Raw genomic sequence first — 19,393 nt, 5'->3', positions numbered from 1 at the left:
ACAAAATGCTGGTGGAACGCAGCAGGCCAGACAGCATCCATAGGAAGAAGCACAGTTGACGTTTCAGGCCGAGACCCTTCAGGACAGTCGAAGGGTCTCGGCCCGAAACGTCGACTGTGCTTCTTCCTATGGATGCTATCTGGCCTGCTGCGTTCCACCAGCATTTTGTGTGTTGCTTGAATTTGCAGCATCTGCAGATTTCCCCGTGTTTGCCCTCTCATGCTAGCTATTTCAGCCCTGGGAAAAAGCCACTGACTATCTATACAATCAATGCCTCTCATCATCTTATACACTGATTGTGGATGATCAGCCATGATCAGCCATGATCACAGTGAATAGTGGTGCTGGATCAAAGGGCCGAATGGCCTACTCCTGCACCTATTGTCTATCAGGTCACCTCTCATCCTCCGTTGCTCCAAGGAGAAAAGGCTGAGTTCACTTAACCTATTTTCATAAGGCATGCTCCTCAATCCAGGTAACATCCTTGTAAATCTCCTCTGCATCCTTTCTGTGGTTTCCACATCCTTCCTGTAGTGAGGCAACCAGAATTGAGCACAGTACTGCAAGTGGAGTCTGATCAGGATCCTATATAGCTGTAACATTACCTCTGGGCTCTTAAATTCAATCCCATGGTTGATAAGGGCCAATGCACCGTATGCCTTCTTAACCACAGAGGCAACCTGCGCAGCAGCTTTGAGTGTCCTATGGACTTGGACCCCAAGAGCCCTCTGATCCTCCACACTGCCAAGAGTCTTACCATTAATACTATATTCTGCCATCGTATCTGACCTACCAAAAAGAATCCCCTCATACTTATTTGGGTTAAAGGCAAGTCAATCAATACTTATCCTATGAAATCATCTTTAATTACCTATCAGGTGAAAAAAACATGATCCCTGTTTCTGAAGATCATGGGTTTGACATGCAATCAGCAGCAAAACACATTTGACATGGCCGCCAAAGAAATCTCCCCCAGAGGTCCAGCAATCTTTGTGGCAACAATTTCTTTTTATCTGACACCTGCTATTATCGAGTTTCTGTTCAACACAACTTTAAATATCTAGCAAATGTGGTATCAGCAAATTGGTTAAATCATGTTTTTATATAATATTTTGATTTAAGATTTACACATACAATTAAGATAGAAATTGAAATATCAAGTATACTGTATGAAATTACAGTGTATTCCAGTTAATTGGGGCAGCTGCTTATTTGGGACAACTCTTAAAGAACAAAACTTCATTGCGAAAATTGCCAGGGGTCCTTTTGTTTATTTGAGCACTATGTCACTTCATTGGGGCAGGAGACAGGGCTGCTGAACAGGTTCTATCAAGTATCAGTTGTACCCTAAGGTTAGAACAAATGGTTTTAAATAGCGGCGGCAGTGGTGTGTGTGTGTGTGTGTGTGTGTGTGTGTGTGTGTGTGTGTGTGTGTGTGTGTGTGTGTGCGCGCGTGTGTGCGCGCGCGCGCGCTCGTTCAAAAAGCAGTGACTTTTGTCACTGGCATTTGGGGAGAAGTAAGCAGCAGGAGAATTCTTAACTGTTTTGCTCACTGCAATTTCAAGCATTCAGGCTTGGAGGTGCCAGAAACGGCTGGGAGCGAAAATGAAACTATTTCACTACTTCAATAAGTTAGGAACTAAGAAGAATTTGAAGGTATCAACAATCATCTTAATGTTGCAATGAAAATGAAGATTTGGAGGATGCAATTGTCAACAGCATTGTATGAAGGCAGTCCAATATCTGCACCAGGTGTCTGCATTGATTTAGTTCATAGGTACACTGGATGAATTCCTGTCAATAATAATTCATTTTTGTCTTAATTAGGCCAAAACATACAGATCCCAATGTGTCCCAATTAACCAGAATCCACTGTATACCTGTAGTTAATTGTATTTTAAAATATTTAAATGAGTGACAAGGTCCTGCATGGCTGCCTATTTGAAAGGATGGATCGCATGAGATCCGGGAAGAGATAGCAAATTAAATTCATAATCTACCTTTGTTACCTCAAAGGTAGGAAGCAAACAGTGATGGCTGAAGGTTGTTTCTGGGAGCAGAGGCCTGTGATTGGTGGTGTGTTACACAGGTCAGAGCGGGGATGTTCATTAATTATATCAATAATTTGCATATACTAGGCAAGGTTATTAAGTTTGTGGATGATAGTAAAATAAGTGGTATCAGAGACAATGAAGAAGGTTATCAAAAATTGCAAGGGGATCTTGATCAGCTAGATAAGCAGGCTGTGGACTGGCAAATAGCTTTCAATTTGAACAAGTGCTGCATTTTGGGAAGTCAAACCAGAATACGACTTGCGCACTGAATGGTTGAGCCCTGGGGAATGTTGTGAAACAAAGGGACCAAGGAGCAGATGTACAAACTTCACTGACAGTGGCATCAGAAACAGACAGCGTAAGAAGTGTATGACCCACTGGCCATTATCAGTCAGGGCACTGATTACAGGAATAGGTGAGACCACACCGAGTAATGTGTAAAGATTTTTTTGCAATACTGTACAGAAGATATCATTAGACTAGCAAGAGTGCAGCGAAGATTTACAAAGGTACTGCCATGGCTTGAGGACCTGAGTTATAGGGCGAGGTTGATAGGCTAGGATTTAATTCCTTGAACTGTAAGAGACTGAAGGGTGATCATATAGAAGTGTACAGAATTAAAAGGGGTGTAGACAGAGTGAAAATAATCTTTTTTTCAAATCAGGGAATTGAACTTAAAATCGGAGGGCACAGGTTTACGGTGAAAGATTGAAAAGGGACTCCAAGACCCTCTTCATGCAGAGGTAGTGCATATATGGAGAAAAAGAAAATATTTAAGGTAGGTATGTTAACAACATGGATATGAAGAGTTCAGAGCGATATGGGCCAAATGCGGACAAATAGGACTAGCTTGGTGAGCAGCAAGGTTAGCAAGGATGAGTTGGACAACATAGTTTGTTTCCATGGTACATTACTCTATGAATCTGTGACTCAGTGACCAGAACTGAGCACAGTACCCCAAGTGGGGTCTGACCAGAGTCCTGCACAGCTGTAACATTACCTTTCGGCTCTTAAACTCAATCCCATGGTTGATAAAGGCTAATGCACCGTATGCCTTCTTAACCACAGAGTCAACCTGCACAGCAGCTTTGAGTGTGCTATGGGCTCGGACTCCAAGATCCCTCTGATCTTCCACACTGCCAAGAGTAATCTTACCATTAATACTATATTCTGCCATCATATTTGACCTACCAAAATGAACCACTTCACATTTATCTGGGTTGACCTCCATCTGCCACTGCTCAACCCCAGTTTTGCATCCTATTGATGTCCCTCTATAACCTCTGACAGCCCTCCATACTATCCACAACACCTCCAATCTTTGTGTCATCAAATTTACTAACCCATCCCTCCACTTCCTCATCCAAGTCATTTATAAAAATCAAGGGGGGGGGGGAGGTTGCAGAACAGATCCCTGAGGCACACCACTGGTCACCAACTTCCATGCAAAATATGACCTGTCTACAACCACTGTTTGCCCTCTGTGAGCAAGCCAATTCTGGATCCACAAAGCAAGGTCCCCTTGGATCCCATGCCTCCTTACTTTCTCATTTAGCCTTGGATGCAGTACCTTGTCAAGTGCCTTGCTGAAATCCATATACACTACATCTACTGCTGTTCCTTCATCAATGTGTTTAGTCACATCCTCAAAAAATTCAATCAGGCTCATAAGGCACGACCTGCCTTTCACAAAGCCATGCTGACTATTCCTAGTCATATTATACCTCTCCAAATGTTCATAAATACTGCCTCTCTGGATCTTTTCCATCAACTTACCAACCACTGAAGTAAGACTCACTCGTCTATAATCTCCTGGGGTATCTCTACTTCCTTTCTTGAATAAGAGAACATCTGCAACCCTCCAATCCTCTGGAACCTCTCCCATCCCCATTGATAACGCAAAGATCATTGCCAGAGGCTCAGCAATCTCCTCCCTCGCCTCCCACAATCCGGTCCCAGAGACTTACCCAACTTGATGCTTTCCCAAAGCCTCAGCACATCCTCTTTCTTAATGTCTGTATGCTCAAGCTTTTCAATCCACTGTAAGTCATCCCTACAAAAGCCAAGATCCTTTTCCGTAGTGAATACTGAAGCAAAGTATTCATTAAGTACCTCCACAATCTCCTCCAGTTCCATACACACTTTTTCACTGTCATATTTGTCTGGTCCTATTCTCTCACATCTTATCCTTTTGCTCTTCACATAGCTGTAGAATACCTTGGGGTTTTCCTTAATCCTACTCGTCAAGGCCTTTTCATGGTCCCTTCTGACTCTCCTAATTTCATTCTTAAGCTCCTTCCTGCTAGCCTTATAATCTTCTAGATCTCTATCATTACCTAGTTTTTTTTGAACCTTTCGTAAACTTTTCTTTTCTTAACTAGATTTTCAACAGCCTTTGTACACCATGGTTCGTGTACCCTACCATCCTTTCCCTGTCTCATTCGAACGTAGCTATGCAGAATGCCACACAAATATTCCCTGAACATTTGCCACATTTCTGCCATACACTTCCCTGAGAACATCCGTTCCCAATTAATGATTCCAATTTACTGCCTGATAGCTTCATATTTCCCCTTAATCCAAGTAAACACTTTCCTAACTTGTCTGTTCCTATTCCTCTCCAATGCTATGGTAAAGAAGATAGAACTGTGATCAGAGCTGATCAGGAGATAGGGTTATGAAAATTCCTTGCATGAGTGAATGAACTACAAACTAATTCACAACAATGCCAATTTAGATTATACACTGATTTTGCTTAATGAGTTTCGTAGCCCTTAACTCTGATGTGATACTGTACATATGCTAGATAGTCACAGAACACTGCAGCACAGAAATAGGCCCTTCAGCCCATCTAGTCCATGTCAAATGATTAATGTGCCTAGTCTCATCGACCTGCACCTGGATCACATCCCTCCACACCCCACACTCATGTACCCATACAAATTTCACAAATTTGATATCGAATCTGCATCCACCACTTCCACTGGCAGCTCGTTCCTCACTCTCACCACTTTTTGATTGAAAAGATTTTCTCTCATGTTCCCTTAAACATCTCACCTTTCACCCTTAACCCATGACCTCTTGTAGTCATTTCACCCAACCTCAGTGGAAAAAGCTGGCATTTACCCTAATTATACCCCTCATAATTTTGTATACCTCTATCAAATCTCCCCTCAATCTTGAACGTTCCAAGAAATGAAGTCCTAACCTTCCCTTATACCTCAGGTCCTCAAGTCCTGGCAATATCCTTGTAAATTTCCTCAGTACTCCTTCAATTGTATTGATAATTTTTCTGTTGATAGGTGACCAAAACTGCACTTAATACTTCGAATTAAACCTCAGAAATGTCTTGTACAACTTCAACATAAGATCCCAACTCCTGTACTCAATACTTTGACTTCTGAAGGCCAATGTGCCAAAAGCTTCGTTTATGAGCTTACCTACCTGCGACGCCACTTTCAAGGAATTAATGGACCTATATTCCATAATTCCTTGTATGAGATAGATTATGCAAGAAAGAATACAATATAACATGCATTGCGTTCAGTTTGCTTTTTTGAAGTTTTAAGCAGCTTAACAAATGACATGAATCAGAATTTTGGTCTAAGGTACTTGTCATAACTTTAACATAATCAGATAATACACATTTGGAGGAATGTTAATGGTTAATTATAGGCCCTTAACCATTGAAGGAGTACATGATAACAGCTGAATTTATTACTCCTCACAGTAGTTAGACAGCAGTAACACTTCAAGCTTTGGAAACATTGAAGAACCAATTTTTGATACAAAATGTTTTCCACGGTTCATTTAAAAAGGCCACATTATTCAGTAAATATCATGACTAAAGTTTAACAATTCTAAGAAAATTTTACTTCACATCTCTACGCAGTCTTTCAGAGAACAGTGATTATGCTCATAATGAATAAGATGATCAAAAAGATCCTGTACCTCATGCCAGGAGGTCCCAAGATAGTTGCCATCTGTGTGAGCCACAGTGATGAGAGTTTTGATAGTATCAATGTTTTTTTGTTTCATTTCAGTGATACCAGAACTTGCTGTTAATAAAGTAAATCGTGCAAGGGCCTGCACGTAGGCATCTCTTTCAAGCTGTTAACAAAATAATTGTAATCAAAATATTAATTTTAGTATAAAATATATAAAATGTGTTTTAAACATTACTATGTGGTATCAATAACATGACAATGTCTGCAGATGCTAGAAATCCAAAGCAACACACTCAAAATGCTGGAGGAGCTCAGCAGGTCAGGCAGCATCTATGGAAAGGAATGAACAGTCAATGTTTCCGGCCGAGACTGTTCATTATTTTTATTACCTCAGTTACAAAGTTTTTAAGCATATGGAAATATTTAAATTTTTAAAAATTAAAAGGATTTAAAAACTAAAAACATTAAACAAAATCTGTTACGAACACTACTGAAAGAGGTAATTTAAAAAAATGCTGATTCCAACTGGAGGCCTGTGACTAGTGGAATGCCCCAGGCGTCAGAACTGAGACCTCTGTTATTCATTATTATATAAATGATTTATATAGGAATGCATATGGCACAATCAGCAAGTTTGCTATTTGATGCTAAATTAGACATTGATAGTGAAGCAGATTACAATGATTTGCAGAGAGATCTAGATCAGTTGGGGAGATGGACTGAGCAACGGCAAACAGATTTCAACTAAGATAAGTGAGGTACTGCATTTGGCCAGTCATGCCATGGTAAAACTTGTACAGAGAATGGCAGTGTATGGAACGGATTGACCTGAGAGCAAAATGTCATAGTTTTCTGAAAGCAGCCATGTTAAGTAGACAGTATAATGAAGAAGGTTTTTAGCTTCATTTATCAGGGCATCGAGTTTAGGAGTAGGGACATAATGTTGCAATTATGCAAGTCATTCTTGAGGCCACACTTGGGAGTATTGTGCACAGTTTTGGGTATCTCGTTATAAGAAAGACAGGATAGAGCAGAGATTCACGAGGACGCTACCAGAACTAGAGGGCCTGAATTAGAGAGAGAGGTTGGCCGCACTGGATCTTTATTCTCTGGAGTGCAGGTAAATGATGCGTGACTTCATGAAAGTTTATAAAATTATGAGGGCTTTGGATAAGGTGTACAGTCATGGTCTATTTCCCAGGGTTGGGGAGTCCAAAACTAGAGCGCACAGATACAAGGGATGAGGAGAGGGATTTAAGAGACCTGAGAGATAAGTTCTTTATACAGCAGGTGGTGAGTACCCAGAATGAGCTGCTAGAGGAAGTGATTGAGGTGAGTACGATTACAACATTTAAGAGGCATTTGGATAGGTACATAGAGGGAATGGGCTTTCAGGGTTATGGGCCAAACCCTTTCGATGATCTGTTTCTAAGCTGTAATACTCTGCGACTCGAAATATGGCCCAACAGCAATATCATGATATATAAAAGCTTTTGCATCCAATTCAATACAAATTCTTCGTGACTTGGAAAGTACCATAAATGTTTTAAAAAGAATATAGACACCACTGGCAAAGCCTATATAATTTGCCCATCCCCATTGCCTTTGTAGCAAGTGGCATGAGGGTCATCTCAGAGAGCAGTTCAGTAAACTGCAATGCTATGCATTACTATTTCAGGTTTTACCTTCTATAAGACATAAGTGGCTTTCACAGATTTTTGCACAAATCCATTAGTTTTATGGTCACTTTAATTATTAGCTTCAGTTTTTACTTTTCCAAACTGTTGAGATGGGATTCAATATTGTCTGTACATTATTAGTTCAGGCATCCTGATTACTTGCCCAATGACAAAACTGCCATACTTATAAATTACATCAGATTTATACAAAACAGCTTTCATTACCTGAATATTGAAAATACAAGCTGTACGGATGGCACAGCGTATGCCCTCCAGGCAAAGAAAGGCAACCTCGGTATCATCACAGTCTTGTAAACCCACACTGAAAGCTGCCAAAAATGGTGTCCAAGCCAGCTACAAAACAAAACAAAACCTTTTAAAGATCTTTAACAAAAGAAGTCTGTAGCCAGCAAGCAAATGCACTGCTTTTAAAACATAACTATCTCAGCACCCGTTTCGCAATATAACTAAAATTTTTGATAAATAACAGAATCTTTGAAAAGAAAAACAGTGAACAGTTTCAGGTCCAGGATACTTCATCACAATTAGAAAAGGGATAAAATGTTAGCTTTCAGTAGCAGAGGAGGAGGAGAGGGATGAATTGAAGGATTATCTCAACATGGTGACATCAAATGGTTTAATGTAGTAGGGAATAGCAATTAGGATGAGATTATGCTTATTTGTCAGTGTAATGCACTAATGGCTGAGCTATACAAATAGAAAATGAAAAGCCAAGACGAAATGATGTCAGACAGAAATGGCCAGTTCTAAAACTCTGGTAAGAAAGGATGGGGGAAGAAAAAAACGATAAGTGACTGAAAGAACATTGAAGGAAGAGAAATAATTCATATAACGTTGAACTTATCACAATATCAAAATACATGTGCCAGTAAATAACTTACTTTAAACATTGGCCTAACATGATCCAGATGCGTAGCACTAGTGAAAGGCGCCTGTACATGGCTAACAGCCTCCATGAGAGCCTTAGCAGTTTTAGCCATTTGTTCCATCTCCAAATTATATAAAAGTCTTCTTTGCTTTTCACTAGCTACATCTGCAAACATCGAAATAAAACATTAATGGAACAAGTACGCAACTGGTTTCTTTGAAAAAATGCTATTTTTTGAAATGGAAGTATTTTTTGAATAATATAAAAAATAAAAACAAAGTACTTTATTCTTTAAACAAAACAAAATAATTAAACAAAATAACTTCAATCACAAATACCAACCTGAAGCAGGTCGTAACAGTAGCCGAACCTTAAAAGCTATTGAACTTCACTAGTCATCACTGTTATGTTTTCTAGTTACTTAAATATAGAATATTTGTTTCATCTGCTTGTACTTTAATTCAAAAATAAAAATGTGTGTAACATTCAAATATCTTTCAAATCTACCTTTCAATTTCAGCACTCCAGAAGCAGGAATGTTACCACTGCCACTGCTAAAAATGTTTAGTAGAGAAAGCAACAATGAATTAAGGACCTTTTAGTAGAACATTAACTACCTCTCTTTCCATAGATGACTAATCTGTTAACATAAAAAAAAAGAAAAATTGAAAACAGGGTTATGATGGTACAAAATGTTCCATGCTTGCTTGCAAAGAATTCCACAAAATATATAATGCCACAAACATTTAGCTGCACGTGTCTATTAAACAGATAACCTAGTGCCTCCAATTTTATTTTGAATATTAAAAACATTAAATACACCAACCAGTAATGTCACTTTCAATGAATTATGGACCCATATTCCCAGATCCCTTTGTTCTTCCACATTCCTCAGTGCTCTACTGCTCTTCCTGTAAGACTTATCTTGGTTGGTTCTGCCAAAGTATAACACCACACACTTGTCTGCACTAAATACCATCTGCCATTTTTCAGCCCATTTCTCCAGCTGGCCCAGATACTACTGCAAGCTTTGATAAACTTCCTTGCTATACACTACACTCACAATCTTGCTGTTATCCACAAATTTGCTGATTCAGTTTGCAACATTATCATCCAGGCCGTTGACTATCCTTAAGCAGTCCCTGCCTATCCAAACTTTTATATATTCAGTCTCTTAGAATACCTTCTAATAACTTTCCCATTACTGATGTCAGGCTCACCAGCCTACAATTTTCTGGCTTATTCTTAGAGCTTTTCTTGAACATTAGCTATCCTCCACCCATGGCTAAGGATGTTTTAAATATTCCTCCTAGGGCCCCTGCAATTTCTGCACTAGTCTCCCACTGGGTCCAAGGGAACACCTTGTCAGACCCTGGGGATTTATACACTGTAATTTGCCTCAAGAGAGCAAACACCTCCTTCGCTGTAATCTGTATAGAGCTCACAAACAAAAATCATCAACAAAATATTTTTAACTCACTTGAACTATTGCAAAGCATCAGCAATGTTATGCAAGTAAACACATTACATTCAATAAAAGTTAAATTTTTTGTTTTTCCAAATTCCTACATAATACAAGTAGACCGAAATTATACGTGTTCAGCTTCAAGTGGTCTATCTAAAGAAAAACAACATTCTGAAGAAGCAACACTTTGGAAAAAATTGTTATCCAGTGCTATCACTCTGATCTTCCAGAGGACCAGTTTTGTCCCTTGCTATCCTTTTGCTCTTAATATATCTGTAGATCTTAGAATTCTCCTTTACCTTGTCTGCTAGAAAAATCTCATGCTTGCATTTAGCTCTTCCGATTTCCTTAATTGTTCTCCTGCATTTCTTACACTCAAGTATCTCATTTGTTCCTGCCTGCTTCTGCCTGCTATGCGCCTCCTTCTTTTTCTTAATCAGAGCCTCAATATCTCTTTTAAACCAAGGTTCCCTAAATCTGTTCTCCTTACTTTTTACTCTGACGGGATCATACAAACTCTGTACTCTCAAAATTTCACTTCTGAAGGCCTCTCACTTATCACGTACACCATTGCCAGAAAACAACCTGCACCATTCCACATTTGCCAGCTTTCTGATACCATCAAAACTAGCCTTTCTTCAATTTAGAACCTCAATCCATTATCCTGTTGCAAAATTACTCTGAAGCTAATGTTATTATGATCACCGGATGCAAATTGGTTCCCTATATAGAGTTCTGTTACCTGCCCTGTCTCATTCCCTAATAGTAGATTGTACATTCTAGTATTGTACATTCTCCCTAGCTGAGACTTCTATGTATTGATTAAGGAAACTTTCCCGAACACATTTAACAAACTCTTTCTCAACCAGCCATTTTACAGTATGGGAATCCCGGTCTGTATGTGGAAAGTTAAAATCGCCTATTATCACAACCTAAACAACAGGAATTCTGCAGATGCTGGAAATTCAAGCAACACACATAAAAGTTGCTGGTGAACGCAGCAGGCCAGGCAGCATCTCTAGGAAGAGGTGCAGTCACCTCTTCCTAGAGATGCTGCCTGGCCTGCTGCATTCACCAGCAACTTTTATGTGTGTTGCTATTATCACAACCTTATGTTTCTTGCAACAGACTGCGATCTCTCTACATATTTGCTCCTCTAAATCCCATGAACTGTTGGCTGGTCTATAATAAAACTCCAATAATGTGGTTATACTTTCTTATTCCTCAGTTCTACCCATAATGCCTCACTAGCCAAGCTTTCCAATTTGTCCTGATTGAGCACCACCATGACGTTTTCCCTGACTAGTAATGCCACCTACTACCCTACCTTTAATCTCTCCCACTCTATCATATCCAAAACAATGGAGCCCCAGAACACTGAGCTGCCAGTCCTACTCCGCCTACAACAAAGTCTCACTAATGGATACAATGTCACAATTCCACAATTCCACAATTCCACCTGCTGATCCATGCCGTAAGCTCATCTGCCTTTCCTCCTTGCATTAAAATATTCATAGCTCAGAACATTAGTCCCACCATGCTCAACCTTTAGATTCTTGACTTTATATGTAGACTTAACAACATCTTTCTCCACAACTAATCCACCAACTGTTCTGGCGCTCAGGTTCCCAACCCCCTTCAACTCATTTAACCCCACCCCCCAATTGTGCAGCACAAGCAAACCTTCCTGCTAGGATCACAACTCAAAGTTGCTGGTGAACGCAGCAGGCCAGGCAGTAGCTCTAGGAAGAGGTACAGTCGACATGCTAGGATATTAGTCCTCCTCCAATTCAGGTGCAAACTGTCCCTTCTATACAGGTCTCACTTTCCCTGGAAGGGAGCCCAGTGATCCAAAAATCTTAAGTCCTCCCTCCTGCACCACCTCCTTAGCTACCTGTTAAACTGTATGATCTCTGGCCTTACTGGCACGTAGCACAGGTAGCAACCCTCAGATCACAACCTGGAGATCCTATCCTTTAACTTAGCATCCACCTCCCTGAATGCACTTTGCAGGATCTCGTCACCCCTCCTACCCATGTCACTGGTACTGATGTGGACCATGACCTCTGGTTGCTCATTCTCCCACTTAAGAATGCTGTGGACTTGATCTGAGATGTCCTGACCCTGGCACCTGGGAGGCAATACACCATCCGGGAATCTCGCTCTTGTGCATAGAACCTCCTTTCTGTTGCCCGAACCAACATATTGCCTATCACCACAGTTTGCCTCTTCTCCCTCCTTCTCTTTTGAGCCACGGAGCCAGAGATCCTACCAGTGTGACTTTCCTCTGCTAGATTATCATTCCCAACAGTATCCAAAGCAGTATACCTTTTGTTGAGGGGAAGGACCACAGTGGAACTCTGCACTGGCTGCCTTTTAACCTCTTGACGGTTACCTGTGTCTTGCACCTTGGGTGTTCTCCCTAATTTGTAATGACCAGTGCAATTTTTTTGCGCAGTGACAACAACATGTGCGCACTGGAAGTAAATCTAATTCTAAGGATAATAAATGTTCTTCATTGTTTAAAATAAATAAAATATTACACATCAATGAGACTTATTTGTCATATACTATACGACAGCATGTAATAATATCAATCATTTCACGTTATTAAAGAGGCTTGAAGTGGTCAAACAAAACTTATAAAATTACAAAGCTAGCTGACAAAATATCCAGATAGGTATTTTGTTTGGAAATTGCATACAGTACAGATTTTGTAGCTTAATTATACAAGAGACAAAGTTGAAGAAGAAAATAATTAAGTTGCTTAGTCATTTTTTCTCTCTCCTCTCTATGGCATTTACCCACTCATTGTAAATTCTGTCAAAACTAATAAATCCTTCTTCCAACAGAGAGCTTTGAATTCTCATTAGTGTGTCCAAATCACACTCAATGGTTTCTCAGTTTGATTTTGATTTGATTCATTACGCTAAAACCTCTATTACAGGCAGCACTAGATGCAAGAAAGGTTCTGCCCATGTCCACCAACTTTGTAAGGAGACAAAACTCTTCATTTTGAAGTGCAAATGTCACCATTTCAGAAAATCAGTTTGGATTTAATTTTTTCTTGTACAGTAAATTGGATTATTTACATCTTTCATATGCACGAGTAAAAATCTTTACGTTACATCTTCGTCTAAATCTGCAATGCTCAATTTATAGTAATTTATAATAAATAATATGTACAACAGGATCGTCAATATAACATAGAAATACAATTGTGTCAGCATGAGTTAAGCAGTCTTATGGCCTGGGGGATGAAGCTGTTCCGGAGCCTGTTGGTCCTGGCTTTTAGGCTGTGGTACTGTTTCCCGGATGGTAGCAGCTGGAACAGTTTGTGGTTAGGGTGACTTGGGTCCCCAACGATCCTTCGGGTCCTTATTTACACACCTTTGTAAATATCCTAAATAATGGGAAGTTCACGTCTACAAATGCACTGGCCGTCCGCACCTCTCTGCGGAGCCCTGCGATTCAGGGAAGCACAATTCCCTTACGCCTTGCCTTTTTCACCACACAGCTGGTACGTACAGACCATGTGAGATCCTCAGTGATGTTTATGCCAAGGAACTTAAAGCTGCTCACCCTCTCAACCTCAGATCCATTGATGTCAATAGGGGCTAGCCTGTCTCCATTCCTCCTGTAGTCCACAACCAGCTCCTTTGATTTTGCGACGTTGAGGGAGAGGTTGTGTTCTTGACACCACTGCATCAGGGTGATGACTTCCTCTCCGTAGGCTTCCTCTTTATTATTTGAGATTCCGCCAATCAGTGCAGTGTCGTCAGCAAATTTAATTATCAGATTGGAACTGTGGCTGACGACACAGTCATGGGTATACAGAGAGTAGAGGAGGCTTAGGGCACAGCCCTGCGAGTCACCTGTGTTGATGTCAGAGAGACAGAGGTGAGGGAGCCCACTCTTACTACCTGTCGGCGATCTGACAGGAAGTCCAGGATCCAGCTACACAAGGCAGGGTGAAGGCAGAGGTCTCTGAGCTCCTTGTCAAGCCAGGAGGGAATTATGGTGTTGAATGCTGAACTGTAGTCCAAGAACAGTATTCTCACATAAGCATCCTTCTTCTCCAGATGTATAAGGATGGTGTGTAGAGCCATGGCTATTGCGTCATCTGTTGATTGGATGTGTTGGTAGGCGAATTGTGGGGGGTCCAGTGTGGGTGGTAGCAAGCTGCAGATGTAGTCCTTGATTAGCCTCTCAAAGCACTTGCTTATTATTGAGGTGAGTGTGACAAGACACCAGTTGTTCAGACATGTTACCTTGGTCTTTTTAAGTACAGAAACAATGGTGGATGCTTTGAACCAGAAGGGCACTCTATGCTGGGAGAGGGAGAAATTAAAAATGTCTGTAAACACACCTACCAGTTGTGCCATGAACATCCTGAGTACACACCCTGGGATACCGTCTGGTCCCACAGCTTTGCGACTGTCCAGTCATTGGAAACACCTGTGTACTTCGGCCTCAGAGACGACCAAGCTACAGGTCACATCAGCTGTAGGTCTCCTCAGCGGCTCAGTGTTGGCAACATGAAATCGAGCGTAAAAAAGATTTAGCTCGTCTGGGAGAGAGGCAGTGATGTTGGAAACTCTACTGAGTTTAGCTTTGAAGTCTGCAGTGGTGTGCAGACCTTGCCATAAGCTGCGTGTGTTGTTGGTGGAAAATTGTGTCTGGATCTTGTCCCTGTATTGTTGTTTCGTAGCCTGGATGACTTTGCATAGATCATAGCTGTATTTCTTTAGCCGCTGCTGATTACCGGCAACGTAAGCTCTGTGTCGCGCAGTAAGTGCTGCTTGCATGGAACTGCTCATCCAGGATTTCTGGTTTGGATAGACCCTGACCGATTTCTGGGGGACAACATTCTCAAAGCACTTCCGGATAAAAGTTGTGACCCTGTCTGTGAACCTGGAGACATCCTCATCATGGAAGAAATTCCAGTTGACATCAAAGCAGTCCTGTAGCATGGAGGACGATTGGTCGGACCTGCAGTGGACAGTTTTAACAATGGCCGCCTCTTGTTCAGCTTCTGCCTGTACTTTGGCTGCAACAAAATGGAGGAGTGATCTGATTTTCCAAATGAAGGGAAAGGGGTGAAGGAGGACTTTCTAAGCATTGTGGAAGGGAGAGTAGCAGTTGTCGAGTATACTATCTCCCCATGTACTCACCTGGATGTGTTGGCAAAACTTCAGAGAGACTTTGCCAGCGATGCTCTATTAAAGTCACTGGCAACAATGAAGGCAGCCTCCGGGTGTGCAGTTTCCAGGGTGCTGATGGTCTCGTATATTTCCTTGAGAGCCAGGTCAGTATCAGCCTACGGCAGAATATACACAGCTGTGATAATAATAGCCGTGAACTCCCCAGGCAGCCAGAAAGGTCTACACAGCAGCACCAGCTACTCCAGATCCGGGGAACAAACTGATTTGAGGGCAGGCACATTCCGGAGGTTGCACCAGGCATTATTGGCCATGAAGCATACCCCACCTCCTTTACTCTTCCCAGAGAGGTTTTCTGACGGGTCCTTCCAGAACAGGGAGAACCCAGAGGGCTCGATGGCGTAATCTGGTATCTCTTCCATCAACCAGGTCTCCACAAAGCACAAAACGTACGTTACATTCCTTTGTTTCCCGCTGGTAGGAAAACCTGGCTCTCAGTTCGCACAACTTACTGCAGAAACTGAACGTTAGCCAGGTGTATGCGAGGGAACAGCGGCTGATTAGCATGCCACCTCAACCTCACCAGGATACCAGCCCTCCTCACTCATCTTCGACGCCGCTTCTGAGGTAGCAGCAGTATAGTAGCTGAACTTCCCATTGATCGTGAAAGCAGGGGTTCCCAGTGTAGAAAAGGGGACACATAGTGGGTAAATGCCATCTTCCCGATGTTCAGAAGAGTCAGTCTATCATATCTGATGTGACTATCAGCTACTTGAACAAGAAATGTTAAGGGAATGGCAGAAATTAATAGTATACTGTACAGTTGGAATGGAGCTCACAACATGGCTGCCGTACGTGGCACCATTTTGGTAGCTTACAACGACAATATTTTCAGAAAGAAAATCTGAATATTTTCCACACAAGGCACTGACTTGGTCTTTGCCAAAATCAAAATCACAATCTGCAAGGAAGGAAAAATCAAAATCATTCTTGTACTTCATCCTCTTCTAAATGAACACAGAGAAGGTTTATGAAGGTCAACAGAGAATTTGTACCTACTGTCACATTTTTGTCAAGCTTAGCAAAACTTTAACTTTCTCACTCCAGGACACACTGTCTCCCAGAACCTGCTTTCTTATCTTGTTAATTTTGCCTTGCGCAAAATGAAGTGCATCAATTGACATTAAGTCACTCCTTTGCAGAGTCTTGCACTGTGCAGCCGGTCCTGCAGACATCATTTAACATCTCTAGAGCTATTTTGTATTCACTGCTTATCAACTTCTTGTGACGATATTTTGATTATGATTGTGTACATTAATGAAATATACTTAACATGCCAGTGAGGCAGAGAGTGACAACCTTTTATGTGCAGTTTAAATTCCATTGTGTGCTAGTAGCAAAAGATGTGTGTCTGCGCACACACGCACACCTTAGAGGGAACACCGGGTGTAAGTACCACCCTGTATGTCCTGTCTTATCAACCCCTCAGCCTCCCGTATGTTCATCCAGTTCCAGCTCCAATTCCTAAACATGGCCTGTTAGAAGATGCAGCTAGATACACTTTTTGCATGTCTAGTCATCAGGGACACCGAAGGTCTCCTCCCCTTCCCATATCCTGCAAGAGGAGCATTCCATAACTCTGCATTGCATCCCTACCATTCTAAATGTGAAGAAGGAAAGGAAAGGAAGGGGAGGAGGGGGAGGGGAGAGGGGAGGAGGGGAGAGGGGAGGAGGGGAGAGGGGAGGAGGGGAGAGGGGAGGAGGGGAGAGGGGAGGAGGGGAGAGGGGAGGAGGGGAGAGGGGAGGAGGGAGAGGGGAGGAGGGGAGAGGGGAGGAGGGGAGAGGGGAGGAGGGAGAGGGGAGGGGAGAAAGAAAGAAAAAATGAAAAAAATCTGCCTACATTCTGCGCCTTTACTCATCGAAGCTTTAATAAGACAAAGTCTCAACTCTGCACGTTAACACTAACCCACTCACACAATAGTCTCTCTGCTTAACCCTAACTTCTTTTTATTGGATCTTGCTGAGTGCCTAATTATGCACAATCCAATGCCTTCTTGGGTACTGTGGTGTGCAAGATGGGCGAATTGCCACCTCTCTCTTCTTTTAAAATCTCACCCTCCTTCTATGTAATCCAATGTCTCCTTGGGAGCTATGTGATGCAAAATGTTGAAAGTGTTCCAATCAAAGATTCTTTGATTGTTTCCCTCACTTCTGTACTTAAGGGAATACTTTGTCAATGCAGAAACACATCCTTAAATTTTGTTGTGCATAGTCATAACTTCAAAACTAGCAATGTCCATGAGTGAAATTTCAACATTCCGTACGTAAACAAAAGAGAAGTTCCTGAAACAGACCCCCAATTTATAAATTTTCCTTCCAGACCCTGTTGAAAGTACATTGTGGGAATTAGGGCTGAGGTATACCAGTCTGTACAAAGGTAACTTTTAGATATAAGGCTTAGTGACTTGATCCGCTTTCAAAATTGAAATTAACAATTGCATTAGAATATATATATATATATATATAAAACAGATGTCAAAACTCTTGTGTCTAATAAACAAAAGAGAACATCAACTTTTCGAGAGTTGGAAAAGCTGTCTGCCAGGGAAAATCAGTTATGGAAACAAGATAAATGAAAGTCTTTTTATAGAATATTGGAAAGTGTCAAATCAGCCATATGATTTCCTTTGAAAAATGAAGTTCATGTATATTTCTGTTAATGCTTGCAGGTCTGAAATCACAATAGATCCATTTACTTTTGACCCCATTAAATGTATAGCTACAAAACCTTTCATGTTGAAATTTGATTTTTTTTTAATGTGTAAATTTGATTTAAATATGTTTACTTTGGATCAAAAGTTTTTAACATTACCATGCAACTGGGCGGCATCTTAGCGTAGTGGTTAGCACAAGGCTACAGTGCCAGCAAATATCAATTAGGGTTCAGTTCAATTCAATTCATACTGCTGTCTGTAAGGAGCCTGTATGTTTAGTCTGTATCCACGTGAGTTTTCTCTAGGTGCTCCAGTTCTGTCCACCTTCCAAGGGTTAGGGTTAGTGAGTTTGGTATCTATGTTTGTGCCAGAAGAAAAATCCTTGGACTGTGTTCGTCATTGATGCAAGTGATGTATTTTACTGGATGTTTTGATGTACATATAACAAGCTATTTTTTTTTAATAAAAAAATTGAAAACCAAGTGAAAGTCAACTTCCTAATTGAAAGATTTTGGCTGAGACATCTAGATTCACAAGATAGCACTTATTTTGCTCATCTTTAAAATAATTCTCACTATAAGTTAATATGTTAAGCTTAACAGTGAGAATAGTCCACAATCCCTTATCCGAAATCCTTGGGGCCAGTTGCATTTCGGAACCCAGAATTTTTCGGATTTCAGAACCCCCCCCCCCCCGCCCAACCGATACCAAAAAACACGTATGCTCAAGTCCCTTATTTAACCTGCCTCAGTGCGGTGGACTTTAGGACCCGGCGACACATCAAACCTATGCACATCCTCCTGTGTACTTTAAATCATCTCTAGATTATTTATAATACCTAATACAACGTAAATGCTATGTAAATAGTTGTTATACTGTATTGTTTAGGGAATAATGACAAAAAAAATTATATTTCCAACAAAAACATTCAATAAAACATAAAAATATACAGCTTCAAATGAACCAAATCAAACACATGGTAAATGACTTATTGGAATAAATACAGAACGTCACTGTCACTATAAAACTTCAGTAACTTGTCTTTGTTTATTTAAATCATATACAGTGGTAGTTCTGACACTATTTTCTTCACTAAGACGCCGCACAGACACACCATGATCAAGCTTCTGCAATAACTCCACTTCCTGCGTTATTGATAATGATAGATGCTTCCTTCTCTTTTTCTCATTGTTACTCATAGGGGTTTCTGCAACTCTTTTTGACATTTTCACAGTGAAATTAAACACAAAGTCAACAGTGAACAAAAAATATCAGTGAACAGTAAATGCACGTGTAACCAGTACGAGCGCTGAGCCACAACTGACGTCTGGCGGCCTCAGCTAGTGCTACCGCGTCACACCCGAGTGACGTCAGCTGTTGGTGAAAAGAACTTCCATTTTTGGAGCTTTTTGGATTTCAGAATTTTGGATAAAGGAATGTGCATCTGTACAGTATTCTTTTGAACAATTTGATAATAAGCCAT

The 19,393-nt window shown here is 41.0% G+C and overlaps 1 protein-coding gene across 3 annotated transcripts in view; it reads right to left on the bottom strand.

Moving 5' to 3' along the window:
* The window catches only part of arfgef1 (ADP-ribosylation factor guanine nucleotide-exchange factor 1 (brefeldin A-inhibited)), a 211,943-nt gene that overhangs the window by 51,155 nt on the left and 141,395 nt on the right, over positions 1-19,393 (bottom strand). For all 3 annotated transcript variants that reach the window (XM_072254182.1, XM_072254192.1, XM_072254197.1), the window contains 3 exons: positions 8,583-8,734; positions 7,906-8,034; positions 6,006-6,164 (listed from right to left, as the gene is read on the bottom strand). In XM_072254182.1, the coding sequence (XP_072110283.1) occupies positions 6,006-6,164; positions 7,906-8,034; positions 8,583-8,734 (440 nt within the window). The remainder of the gene's footprint in view (positions 1-6,005; positions 6,165-7,905; positions 8,035-8,582; positions 8,735-19,393) is intronic.

Source organism: Mobula birostris, chromosome 1, assembly GCF_030028105.1.
Source record: "Mobula birostris isolate sMobBir1 chromosome 1, sMobBir1.hap1, whole genome shotgun sequence".
NCBI classification, from domain to species: domain Eukaryota; kingdom Metazoa; phylum Chordata; class Chondrichthyes; order Myliobatiformes; family Myliobatidae; genus Mobula; species Mobula birostris.
Note: the sequence above shows the minus strand (reverse complement) of the source record. Positions and strands in the feature narration are given on the sequence as shown.